The following is a 14,190-nucleotide window of genomic DNA, read 5'->3' on the forward strand; positions in this document are numbered from 1 at the left end:
AAAAAAACAACACACAACAAAAAACCAACCAAACAAACAAAAATAGCACCTCACATAGTGGCCTTGTTTGCATGTGTGTGTATGTTACAGAGACAAATGCATATGAGAGAATGAACATGAGCATGCGTATCTGTCAGCCACTTAATGGGAACTATTAGACATCCTTTTAGGAGTCTAAACTAAATTTCAGGAAGCTAAATGAAGCAATTGTCCATGTGACTTGCCTTGGAACTCTGGGCAAGGATGACAACCGTACACAAAAGAGAGAAAGATCTTCTCTTCTTGTTCCAAAAACACACAAAAGAAATTGTCATATGGCACTGATATGCTTCTCTCATAAGTATCTGCCCCACTGGACTGCTGAGGGCCAATGACTGCCTTCATAGGGTAGAAGTACCTGCCTTCATGCCCATCCACTGGAAGAGTCAGAGCCCAGCCTCAAAACCTTTACAACACTAGCCCAAGTAAGCACTAGGTTTATTCACAAACCAATCCAAGAAGTATGCAAGTGACAAAATTCAATAGAGCCTTTTGAGAGCCGAAACAGCTTGTGCTTTAAATCTCCAAAATGAAAATATCTGACCAGTATTAGTTTCTCTACATATACGGATACATAGATAGCTAGATACGAAGTTCTTTACTTTCACAATACAAGTTGAACATGCAACCCAGGACCAAAACCAACTATCACTCCTTGCTAATTTTTTATTCTGTGATTACTGTCACTCTCCCTTCTATAGTGCTCCTAGTCATGTTTTTTACGGTAATTCGAGTTAAATTTTTCTTTATTTCTATGCATTTTTCTGTAATCATGTTTATATTTCCTAGACTGTTAAAAAGATCAAGAAAGAAAAAGATTAGGATATCACAAGGGACTATGGATTAGAGGCAGTGGGGAGCCTTCTTTCAATCCTCTTCAATCAGCAACAGCTTAAACAGTTCACAGAAAAAGGAAGATCAGCGTCAGGGGAAGAATTACATTTTCTCACATAAAAAGGCCTAAAAAAAGAATTAGAAAAAACATGGCCTTTGAGAAATTAGCAGGACAAAGTGTTACATCAGAGTTTATGCCTTTTATGATTAAAACAATCTTGGTGGCTTTATAAATGATAAAATGCTAGAAACACATGATAAAGGTTATTTCTCTACCCCCCAAAAAAAACCCAACCTGCAGAATTTGAAATAAATTGTTTGGTCTAGCTTTACTAGCATTCACATGGCACACTACAGCTCAGGAAACTAGTCTAAACAAGGACTTTAGAATACTAATTAAAAAAAAAAAAAAGCTTTGATTAGACCTGCACTCCCCTGAGATGTCTAAGAGAGCTTCTTGAAAGGTGAAGGAGGAAGTGGGCTGAATCGAACCCATATATAAATTAAACTTACTGGAAGTGGAAAAAGCCATAGAGCCATCTGCCTAGGATATTGGTCTCTTTGAAACATCATTTCATACTAGCAGAGAATCAAACTGCATTACGTAAGAAAAACGTCTTTGGCTTAAGCATAGCAAAAATAACTTCCAGGTTGAATTAAGGATACATGCAATGTTTGCTAGGCAAAGGCACAAAGCTGGATCACACCTGATTCAGCAAAAGACTTCAGCAAATGCTTAAGCTTACTGATTGTAAGAAAATGTAAGCATTTCCTTGTAAACTTAATAAAATCAGTCAGTTCTCAAGAGGAGAATTAGCATACAAGAAAAAGGTCTAGAAAATATGGTCAAGAGGCTCCCACTTTTAGTCTTCCCACAGAATAGGAGACAAAAACTGGTTTTCAAATTCCCAGACTTCAAAGAAAAAAGTTTGGCTGGAGTCACAAGACTATGCCTTTCAATGCCGCAGATCTACACCACATACCTAACTGACAGAGTAAAAAACAAAAGTTGGAAAAAACAGTATCCCAGGACAGAGAGTTAAGGGAAAACTTTGTGGGGGGACAAACAAGTATTCCTACATCATGTACAGAGAGACATGCCCCAAAACAAAGCTACAAACCAAAGGGGACTCAAGTGCCCAGAGCAAAATCCAGACCAAAGCCCTGGGGCCTTAGATATGCTGTAGCTTCAGAAACCTTAGGGAATACTAATTACATATGTACATCCAAACAAACAGCCATAAAGAAACATTTCCAAGTTAAACACGCATGGACTGAGGCCACACAAGGTAGCAATTATCTGAATGGACTGGGATTTGTACAGCAAACCAAAATTCTTTCAGAATTCATTCTTATAAAGTTTTTCAGAGTGAAAATGAGATCTTATTTTAGAGAGCATTTTAAAATACTATACATATATTAAAAAAAAGTACAGATGACTAAAGAACAAAAAATATATTTTTTTACAGTAAATTGAGATAGTATTTTATGCTGCTATAACATAACAATTTGAAAGGCTGTCTTTAGTTCTAAATAAGCCTACTACAAACCCAAGTATATTACAATAGCTTAATCTATACAAAGTCAATGACAAGTTTATGAGGGTTTCCCATGGTCAGAACAGGTATCACTATAGTCCAGCAAGTTAACAAAACCTCCTACCGTCCAAGCAGGGCAGCGTTTTTAGGCCCTTGTTTCTATCAAAATGCAGAAAAGTAGGGTTCATCGGGCCTCCATGATGAGCAAGTGTATTTGTCAGCAGGACAACACCTCACTACAAGTATGTACAGACATAATACTAGAGAAGTCACATTACGGATGCAGCCATGTGTCTTTCTATTAACACATATCAAGTTTCTGAGGCTGAGAACAAGAGGGCTGTAGCTCAGCACTGCCAAGGTACATCATGCTGATGGGTGCAGAAGAGGCCCACTGAGCAGTATGCAGGCAAAACAGCTGTCTTGAGAGGCTGTACTGAAAACAAATGCTTCTACAGAAACCAGTGCACACTGAGATCTCTGAGTGGCAGGGGTGCAGCAGAGAGTTTCACAAATAGCTTATGAGAGTTCTCTCAAGACATGAGAGTTGAGGGACATCTTCAGAGCAGACTTATCAACCGGACCCTTTATGGCACAGCCCACTCAGAGCTCTGTCTCCCAGGACACGATTAGACAGCTTCAGTCCTGAGTAACCTCACTGCTTTTCATCTCAGCAAACGCGCCTGGGAGACTTGTTTACATATCCATTGCTCTCTGCATGAAATACTGCTTCCTGACATCTGTTCTGAATTTGTGGATCCTTAATTTCCACTTACTCATTCCTGCAGCCACACACCCACTCTCCACTTCAGGACTAAACTGAAAACAGTAACCCGACGGAGAAGGATATATGTCTTAGGTTTTATATCCAAACTTCCACTATATTCACTTTTTTGTTTGTTTCTTTCCACATACAATTCCAAGACAGCGAAGCTTGGACTTCTGGCACTTTTTTTTGGTTGGATTTTTGGGTAACTTTTTTTTACGGCTAATCCAATTTTCATGTTGGTATCCATCCGCACCATCCAGTGCATGTCAAACTCCTTTTCACCGGGGGCAACATCAGCCTCACGGTTGCCTTCAAAGGGCCAAATGTAATTTTATGACTGTATAAATCCACTGATCTAGTGGATTTATGCTACATAATTTTAATTTCAAATGTTGTAACCTTTATGTAACTGACACAGAATCATAGAACAGTTTGGGTTGGAAGGGACCTTGAAAGCTCATCTAGTCCAACCCCCCTGCAATAAGCAGGGATATCTTCAACTAGATCAGGTTGTTCAGAGCCCCATCCAGCATGACCTTGAATGTTTCCAGGGATGAGGCATCTATATAATGTAATGGCACTACAGATATATCTATATAATGACACTCAATGCAACAGCCTAAATCAGTGTAAGCTAATGCCTGCTTCTTTAATTTTCTCTTTGTAACTTCACATTCTCTTACAGTTGTGCCCTAAGTTTTGAAATATTATTAGGATGCTTGCCTGCATTTGTTACTTTGTACTCACTGTTCTGTCAGGAGCAAGTGGAAAGCCCTCACAGAACCGATTCACGGTTCATCCTACAAGGCAGCATTTGATATCCTGAACCACTCCAAAAGGTGATTCTTCCTTCATTTGTACTTTCTGATCAAATTCAGAGTCCAATTTATTTTCAGGTCTGCATAGAGTTTATTTCATGGATGATTTATGTAACAAGAAACATGTTTTTCATTTGCAAGCATAATAGCGTTATTGTCTTGACAACCTCTTGAAATCCTGCATTGTCATGTTGCCAGATCAAGACTTAAGCTGCTGCTTTTACCTGAAAACATTTATGACATTATCTGTTTTGTTATGGGGCTTTATGGCTAGAGTTGCATATAATAGTGCTTTTATGAACACTCATGACCCCAGTAGTCTTTCAAGTAATGCTTTACTGTGCTGATACATTATTCTTTTCCAAAATGACTACAGGATCTCGAAAGTGCAAGGTTCTTTGTTCTCATTCATTCCTTTTCCACGTGACTGTCAGGTGACCAACTGCTTATGCATTTTGTCTTGGGGGAAGTTTAAATTATGCAAAAATAGTTACTCCCCATAGGCTGTGGACAGCTTAGTTTTATAGAAAATGAAGGAAGTAATACTTCTCTCAGTCGTAAAATATATTCTAGGGTGAAGAGATACTTGTGGATAAGCTGGAGTCCATGAAACACTTTCCACACACCAATCTGAATCAGTGCATATGATTAAAGCTACGGGTATCCTTCAGGTTGCCTGCAACGTCCTTAGATGGTGTTAGTATATTCTCAGCCCATCTTAAAAACTACCAGAATCATTCCTGTCTTAAACTGATAACCAGATGAATGAATACAGATACCATCTTAGGCAATAAAGGCAAAACACAGATCTGAATCAGGATGAACAATGTAACAAGATTGTATACAACACTTGTGAGCTTCATATAAGTAGTCAGAAAAGACAACACTTGTCGAAAAATTCCAAATTTAAGCTATTTGTTGAGTTACTACTACTCTGGATATCAGAAAAAAGCCTCTCATAAGAAAGAATTGATTATTAAATTTGGTCTTCTTCCTATACCATCTTTTTCTATCTCTTCTAATGCATCCTAGTCATTTCTTTTCAATTATTTAAAAACATAAACCAGTATCTCAATGATAGTTACACTATTGCATATTTTTGGTACTCCATATATTAGTCTTTCAAATACTCAACACCCAAATGCCTGAGAGAATAACTAACTATTTGAAATATAGGTTCCCATTTTTAACATATGGCATATGTATGAAATTGTCTCTAAAACAAGTTTAAAGAATTTCTCACAACAGCTTCCAGTATAATTTATAGAGTCATAGAATCATTTCAGTTGGAAGAGGCCCTCCATATCATCGAGTCCAACTGTTAGCCTAACACTGTCACTAAACCACGTACCTAAGAACCTCATCTACGTGTCTTTCAAACACCTCTAGGGATGGTGATTCAACCACTTCCCTGAGCAGCCTGTTCCAATGCCTGACGACCCTTTACATGAAGAATTTTTTTCCTAATATCCAATCTGAACCTCCTCTGGTACAACTTGAGGCCATTTCCTCTTGTCCTATCACTTGCTACTTGGGAGAAGAGACCAACACCCTCCATGCTACAACCTCCTTTCAGGTAGTTGTAGACAGCAATAAGGTCTCCCCTCAGTCTCCTTTTCTACAGGCTAAACAGCCCTACTTCCCCCAGCTGCTCCTCATCAGACTTGTGCTCCAGGCCCCTCACCAGCTTCATTACCCTTCTCTGAATTCGCTCCAGCACCTTAATGCTCTAAGTACAGGGGGACGATCACTTCCCTAGTCCTGCTGGCCACACTATTCCTGATACAAGCCAAGATGCTGTTGGCCTTCTTGGACACCTGGGCACATTGCTGGCTCATATTGAGCTGGTTGTCAATAAACACCTCCAGGTCCTTTTCCACCAGGCAGCTTTCCAGCCACTCTTCCCCGAGCCTGTAGCGCTGCCTGGGGTTGTTGTGACCCACGTGCAGGACCCGGCACTTGGCCTTGTTGAACCTCATGCAATTGACCTCAGCCCATTGATCAAGCCTGTTCAGATCCCTCTGTATGGCCTCCTACCCTCCAGCAGATCAACGCTCCCACCCAACTTGGTGTCATCTACAAACTGATGGTGCAGTCGATCCCCTCTCATCCACATCACTGATAATTAAACAGAACTGGCCTCAGTACTGATCCCTGAGAACACCACTCATGACCGGCCACCAACTGGATTTGATGCCATTCACTACAGCTCTTTGGGCTGGGTCATCCAGCCAGTTTTTCACCCTGCAAAGAACATGCAGGTCCAAGCCACGAGCAGCCAGTTTCTCCAAGAGAATGCTTATGTACTTCTGGAAACTCTAGATCTGTGTAGCACCTACCTGAGCAAATCTGCAAGCCATCAACATTATCAAAAAAACAAAATCCTTCCCCATGGAAGCTGGTAGAATTCTATACTGCAATTGCTATTTGGAGAACCAAAGCTACTGTGCAAAGAGGGATCAATTACCTCATCTGGTCTAATAAAAAGTACGTCTTTCTACTAAACAGTTTCCCTTCTACTTCTAGACCACCATTACTATAGTATAATTACTTATTATTACTGAATGTATATAGTTGATGAAAACTTTCAAAAGGCAGTATCTTTCTTGCAAACTTAATTACCATTGTGTGTACTTCATCATCTTATTTCATGAAAAAAACAAAATTCTGCATTTATTCAGCATATCACATAACACAGCAATTTTCAAATGCACAAGCACCATTTTTCACTCGAAGTGGTAGATGCTCAGCCAACTGACACTTGTATTGTGTTTCCTCAAATGGTTTGACAAATCTCCAAGTCTTTCACTAATCAGAGGTTTTTCTCTTGAATTTAGTTATATTTCTTAAAAACACTGAAACAAACAAATCCTTGCACAAGGCCAAAATATCAAGTCAACAACACAGGTAGCAGGACTAGATACATGGTCTCCAGAAGCTCAGTGCTCTAACTACAAAAAATGTTGCCTTCATAAATGGCAATTACTAATCAAAAGTTTAAGTTAAAAGAACGGAATAATACCCCATGAGGGTGGTGCTGCTAAAATAAAGCTCTCCAAGACTGCTAGATTTAGACTGCAACACTCTGCAAATGCCTTTGATTTACACAAATCTAGGGATGGGGAAATTTTAAGCCATCTGAGACCACAGAACTGCAAATCTCACCTTGTCTGAAAGGGACTCATGTTTTTAAAAGTAACAAAAATCTAGTAATGAAACTGAACTGGGTGAAAACGATTTCCGGTAGACACTGAAAATAAATTAATAATATGCTTATACTTTTCATTATCCAATGTCAAAAGTTTGCCTTTAAGTCTCTGTTGCTGTAAAAATTTTATATAGAGAGAGAGAGAAAGATAGATGATAGATATGTAGTGGTGTGCCTATACATACACAGTCACACACACGTGTGTGTGTTTCTACATACATCTTATTTACTCCAATACATTTCTTCTTTTCTGCTGTAACTGTGTGCTTTATATTTCCCCCATTTAACTTGCTGTTTTCAACTTGACACATGACCTCCTGTGGGAGGAATGAGAAAACCACTGATGCAGATGTTTTGATTACATAGGGATCTGGTTTTTATTAATGGCAAGAACAACACCCCAGCAAAAAAATATAGTATTTTTTGACAGTTAGGCATCTGTTTTAATAATCATCTTATTCTTAATTAGTTGATACAGCTTTTGTAGTCTCAATTTCAAACATATGTGGATCAGCAGCAAGAAGGGAGACAAATAAATATGCTTACCTTTTCTTCACATTTCCTGTGGCAGGCATACTTGCAAACTAAAACAAAAGCAAATAAAATACATGAGTACAAGAGTGGATTCTCTCCTCCATTTCTTTACATCAGCTTTCTGCTAGAGATCTGGCCAAACTCAAGTCTGTACATACATAAGTATTTACATACTTCAAAACAAACTAAAAAGAAATACATGTAGTTTTTACACATTCCCGAAAGATTTGTTAATTACAGCAATGTTATCAGATTCGTGCATTCCACCAGTTTATGGTAACGTATGTCTGGTTAAACTTCATGGACTGATTATCTTGGCACCTACCTTTACAGCTTCACATGCATCAGAAGTGTTACCATCTAAATAACACAGATAGTAAGACCAAATTCTTTCCAGTCCAACCTGCGAATCTTAGTCATATTAGCAGTTCCAGAGGCCTAAGAAAAGCAGGGTGACTTCAAACTCACAAGCAACCATGACTGTTCAGACTTTTATGTCTAATTGTGAAATGCAGTTTACACAGTGTTGCAAATATTACTTCCAAGAGGTAAGCACTTGATTTCTTTCAAATTCTGATGACCTAAGAGCAGGAAAGGATGAATCATACTAGCAAGTTTAGACTCAGAAAACAGCACTCAAAAAGTAGCCAGATGAGCAGCGATGTAACTATGATGCAACAGCATAACAGCTAGAATCTGGCACAGGCTGTTGTTAACAAATTTTCCATTTATATGCACTTCCTTTTTTACTCTGAAACTTGCTTTATTTCCATGCAATGTCTATCCTTTGGGTTACTGTGAGCTACATTGTCTTTTACATTCAGGAAAAATTTACTTATTCAATCTCCAAGATCAGTAAACTGCAGAATACCACAGACATTTAGCTGGAAGATTAACTGGGGCCTAACCTTAGGCCACTGAAGCTGAAAGCCAAGCTCTTTTCTCAGGGCTTCCACTAAGAGAAAGATACTCTACAGCCTGGCCCAACTGGAAATATACAACTTCCAAGATGTGATGTCAGCAAATAAATGACCATACCCATTTCAGATTCAAGTGCATAGACTGCTAAATAAAAAACCCCCATGCTCCAGTCACTTCTCAGGGAAAAAAAAAAAAAAAGGCTTACTGACCCATTTTCTTACGCAATCTTGTAGGTGCTGCATTCTTATTTTCCCCAGGTATAAATTAGGAGTGTGTTCTTTGTTCATAGTACTTCATGGGATCAAGATTCTTCATTCCAAAAATTTATTAGTGTTCACACAAATACACTGCTTAACTATTAGCACTGATAATGATCAATAACCACATACTTCTTACAAATGCTATCAACCGTAAAGTAAATGGAACATAGTTTTAATCCACAAGGAAAAGCTTAATTTTCTTGTGTGACAGTATGGGGGATGACTAAATTCATTAAGTGATTTAATGCAACGAAAGTGCATATTTAGTAGAATCTGTATTTTAAATCAGCATGATTAGCTTTGACTTTGCAAAAGGCTAACAGATGCTCTAAAAATATGCATGCATACTGTTTCTTCTATAACCTGAGATCTCCTGCAAAATGATGGGGAAAAAAAAAAAAGATTAAAAAGAGAAAATCAGAAGAAGTAAAGAATAAAACAGTAGATCTATCAGGAAGTCCTGATATTACAGACAAGGTTCTCATCCTCTTTACTGATGCTTAAGCCTAGATTTCTAAGGGGCAAGGTGAAATACAAAACTAGATTTCTTTCCATGACAACTTCCACAATTTTGCTACTGGCTCATGCAAAACCAAATCACAAATGTCACCAACAATACACAAAATCTTTATTAAAGATGTAGATAACAGTAAATGCAGCCATTGCGTTTTTTCAGTTTCCATGTACGTGAAAAGTCAGAGCTTGCTGCTCTTGTGTAACACAGCAGTAGTGTCTTTGCTATAAAGAAATCACTGAAGTCCAATGTGAACTTAGCCTGGATAGCAACAAGATAACCAAGTCTTTCAGCAATATCCTACTGAAACTCATAAATAACACAGAAATATAGTGTACAAACTCCATGCATAATTGAAGGGCGAACAAAGCATTGCTATGAGATTCAAAGGAAACAAAGACTATAAAAGCCTCGAGAGGTAATCAGCCAAATAAACATCAAGCAAAGCTGACTGAAACAAACTGTGTATTTTCCAGGTATTTAAATCTATAACATTCTGAGGATAGAGATCTGATTCATTCACGTAGACAGCCTCACTCCTCTTCAGCATCCAGAAATACCCTATTCATATCTAAATCCAGCACTTCCATGGATTAGACTAAGTTAAGCCATTATTTTCTCTCCCTCACTGTCTAATAAAGCTGATTATCATAGTAAAACTGGATAGAAATAAGCACTCTGAAATGAGATCACTGACTGTCCAGATGCTGGGAGCAAACAAAGCATTCCTTTGTGCTCAGAACCAGAAAGGAGATTCTCCCCCTTCCCTCCTGCTCACTGGATACATTGCTCCCCAAAGGCACACCACTTACATCCCAACAACAGAAATGGATCCCCAAGCTAACAGATCCAACCACCAATCCCTTTTCTGACAGGTTTGAATTTCACTATTAGACCAAATCTCTGCCCATAACAACAAAAGTTAAAATGACTGAGTCCATCTGATTGGCTGTTCTTGGCATTTACCACAGGCTCCAGTGTTCAAAGCATTTTGTGTAATCTACTGAGGTACAACAAGCATCACAAGTTTTCATTTGCTGGTAATCTTTTTTATGTATATGAAGATCTGTATATGTGTGTGTATAAACATTTACAACTATATATATGTGTGAACATACATGTACACAAATATATACATGCATATATACATATGTACATGACAAAAGTCTTGTTTGTAGTAAACATACAACCATTTGCTAAAACCAACTGGAAAAAAAAAATCAAAAAATAAAAAGGCTGTTAGCATAGACCATTGCTTAGGAATTAACAATTGATCAGAAGAAAGTACACCTTGGATCACTAACCAGAAGCCAATTATCAATCTCTAGATGATAACTCCTACCAACAATTTTATTGCTAGTGTAGTAGAACCATGAGAATAAACTTCAGGGTTGGTTTTAAAGTACAGATAGAGTTAAGTCAGAGTACTTTTAATCTAATTTGTCCTTCTGTTTTCTTGTCTCCTCTATTTATTTGTCCAGAAGGGAGGAGAAAAAAATAGAAAAATGACATATATATTTATACACACATGGCAGGGGTAGAAGTATCAGTGGCATTTAAAAGAAAGGGAGGTATCAAGAAAATGCCATGAATCAGGTATGAGGAAGCATGCAGGCACATAGAGAAAGAGTGAATGTAATATGGGCCATGCTGCAGCAGCCACAACCCTCCAAGTATCTGAGCACAGAAAGTTAGTGGAGAGAACCACCATTGCCTTTCCAGGCACTTCCATATACAATGCAATTCATACGGTTTTCTCCACTATAGCTGCTAACGACCGTAACAGTGAGAGATCTCTTCACCAACACTAGCAAATTAACCACTCACACACAGAAAAAAAATAAATTTGCTTGATATTTTGTTACTTAGAATTCATCTTGCCACAGCTAATGCTACTACCTCGCAGGACTATCCTGCCCGGACAGATGAAGCCCCTCAGCCCAAGTCTGTATTTGTCTCACCTCAAGCATTTACAGCGCTTGCAAAGAGATGGACTACCTCAATCACCAGATTGCCAGAGAGATAACCACGTTTCAATATGCCAGCTGTTTTTATGGAAAGCCTTGAATAGCAGAGAGAGGCACTTTCATAAAATTCCTAAGGCTAAAAAAGCAGTATATTATACCACAATTGTGCAGCTAATACTTTTTCAGCGCAACAAACATGCAATGCAAAAACATACGAAGAACTGAGCATACTCACAGCGCATCAATGTTAAGGAAAACCCATGCAACTTACAGTTAAAAGATCTCAACAAGCAGCTTCTACCGAATGCTGGCATTCTTCGTGCAAAGCTCTACAAGCAAAATAGCACTCGGTTCTTTTCAGGGGGACAGCTCAAGCGTATTCAAATTTAAAAATGTGTCTGAAACAGTCCAAAGGACTTAATCAATGTCACACTCAGCAAGGCTACTTCAGTTCTTCAGCTGAACAGCTGAATGTCTACATCCCACACATCAGCTCTCGTCAAATACCAGACTTTCCAAATTTGTGTTTAAGGATTCTGGCATCAGTTCCAAGAACAACTGTCCCAAGCTAGCTGGCGATGAAATGGAGGCCAAGCCATATTTAGTCAATTTGCTACATTTCAAAACAGCTCCTAAACAATAGCTCTGAGAATCCATTTTTTGAAAAGGAAAAGAAAAAAAAAAAGACAACATTTCTTTGCATCAAAATGAAGCTGTGTTAATTCCTGCAAGTTAACGATACTCATACCAGGGTAAAGACAGAAAGATAAGCATAATGAATCATATTTTTCAGACTTAAGCTCCAAAATTCTTATGAAATTAAAGTCTACTTTTTAAATTCATGCATGTAAGATGCTCTCTGAAAACCAGTAGCAATATATTTATGAAGAGGGCACTTCTGTAACAGAATAATTTACGGTTTACCAGGACAAAGAGCTTAAGTTTTCCTCTGTGTAATAAGGGCTACTCGTCACATCTTAGCATTTAGGATACATGGTATGGTGATATATTCCATACAAACATTCTAACACACTATAAATGCAGTAAATATTAAAACATGACTAGTTTATAATGACAACCTCGCACTTAGCCAAAACTTTTATCAAGCGATTCTCCATGGTGGTTTTCTATGTGTTCGTTTTTAAATGACTCTATGCATGGCAAGGGTACAAATAAGATATTTCAGAAAACCTCTTGGGCCAGAAACTTGCATATAAATAGAGAATCTAAGAGATGTGATCCAGTTTAAGAATTTACTAATCCCTAAGAAAGTTCACTTACCCAAAAAGCATATACTACACAGTTCTTGATACTAATTTTTAGCTTTCTGGTGACAAATAATAAATTAGAATACCAAATCACAGGCTCAGCTGCTTGAAAGATGCTTTCTTTCAGCATCTCCAATTCAGCTTCCCCAAAACAGACACATACTATTATAGCTATTTTTTGACAGTAATGGAAGAGTCCTGGATGTTCCACAACAAAATGTAATCTAAACCAAGCATATAAAAAGATCTGTGTAATCGAGACATTATTTTTATAGTTCTCAATTCCAGTGTTCTCTCTTAATACCACAGAACAATGGATGTCAGAGTGTCTCAGGAATGGTAAAGCTCAGCCATTTTAGTAGCTAGGCTAGTGATATCACTACTGAGAAACATCTCCCTCCTGCAGAAAATGTTTTGCCCAAAATCCCAGGTCTGTCATCGACTCTTAAAAAAAGATGTTTTCCTTTTTTTAGAAACCAAATCAAGATGATTTAACAAATGCATAGCAAGGCCACCACGACCAGGTCTTCTCCGGGCAGAGCTTGATACAGAAAGACATCCATCACAAAACGACCCAAATGGAGATAACCGTGCAACTTGCTGGCCACTTCTATTTTGACAGAGGTTTAATAACATTGTGATCGGGTTGTTAGAAAAACTCTCACCAGCACATGCACACACACTTTTCTGCTGACCTATTTCTACCAGCTTGTAAGAATTCTACTCAAGACCCACAATGAAAGCGGTATAAAAAAACCAGACACATGGAAATTACTAACTGCAGGATTAAAAATGACAATAGGCAGTTCTGAGTGGGCAAAGTGTCCTCTAACTGGAAATATCGGGCTTTCACTGGAAAAGTAAACACTTCCATTTGTAAGAAGTTATCAGAGTCACACGCCAACAATGTCGCAAGTCTAACAGTCACACTACAGCAACAACATCTGCTGGTGCATTTCCTGTGCCTCAAGCATCTTCCTAGATTTTCTTTTGTTCTTTTTTCATATTCAGCCAACCATTGTCTCTTCATCTCAGTACTGCTCCCAGCACTTCATGACAGTGACTGCAGACAGTGTTTTTGAAGACAAAGGCCAAAAGACAGTTACAGGAACTTTGTGCAAAGCTTCAGCATTTTTCAAAATACTTGGGGTGGCTATACAGTACAGAGTGTAATGAAAGAGCTTTCCTGCAGATTAAATACTCCACTTGCTATTGCTAACAACAGATGCGGACAATCTTCATTAAGACAAACATATTTTGGCACTACTGCTGTAATAGTATGACTGTTCTTTTCCTTTACTCCCACCGTCTTCCTATCTTGTAGGAAGAACCTTGACCAAGTGTTCTTTGGGGGTTCTTTGTTTTCATGGGTTTTGTTTGTTTGGTTTGGTTGTTTGTTGGGATTTTTTGGTTGATTGGGTGGTTAGTTGGTGTTGGTTTGGGGTATTTCTTTTGTTCGGGTTTTTGTTTTGTTTGGGGGTTTTTTGTTATTTTTGTGGGGGATTTTGTTTTGATTGTGT

At 38.3% G+C, this 14,190-nt stretch overlaps 1 protein-coding gene across 10 annotated transcripts in view; it reads right to left on the reverse strand.

Annotated features, from left to right (window-relative positions):
• Positions 1-14,190, reverse strand: part of TNS3 (tensin 3) — a 232,857-nt gene that overhangs the window by 147,271 nt on the left and 71,396 nt on the right. For 9 of the 10 annotated variants that reach the window (XM_065627357.1, XM_065627356.1, XM_065627355.1 and 6 more), the window contains one exon: positions 7,753-7,790. In XM_065627357.1, coding sequence (XP_065483429.1) covers positions 7,753-7,790 — 38 coding nt within the window. Of the gene's footprint in view, positions 1-7,752; positions 7,791-11,673; positions 11,745-14,190 lie in introns of those variants that run through there. The other variant, XM_065627358.1, reaches the window with a different exon arrangement.

This window comes from Caloenas nicobarica, chromosome 2 (genome assembly GCF_036013445.1).
Source record: "Caloenas nicobarica isolate bCalNic1 chromosome 2, bCalNic1.hap1, whole genome shotgun sequence".
In the NCBI taxonomy this organism is placed as follows: domain Eukaryota; kingdom Metazoa; phylum Chordata; class Aves; order Columbiformes; family Columbidae; genus Caloenas; species Caloenas nicobarica.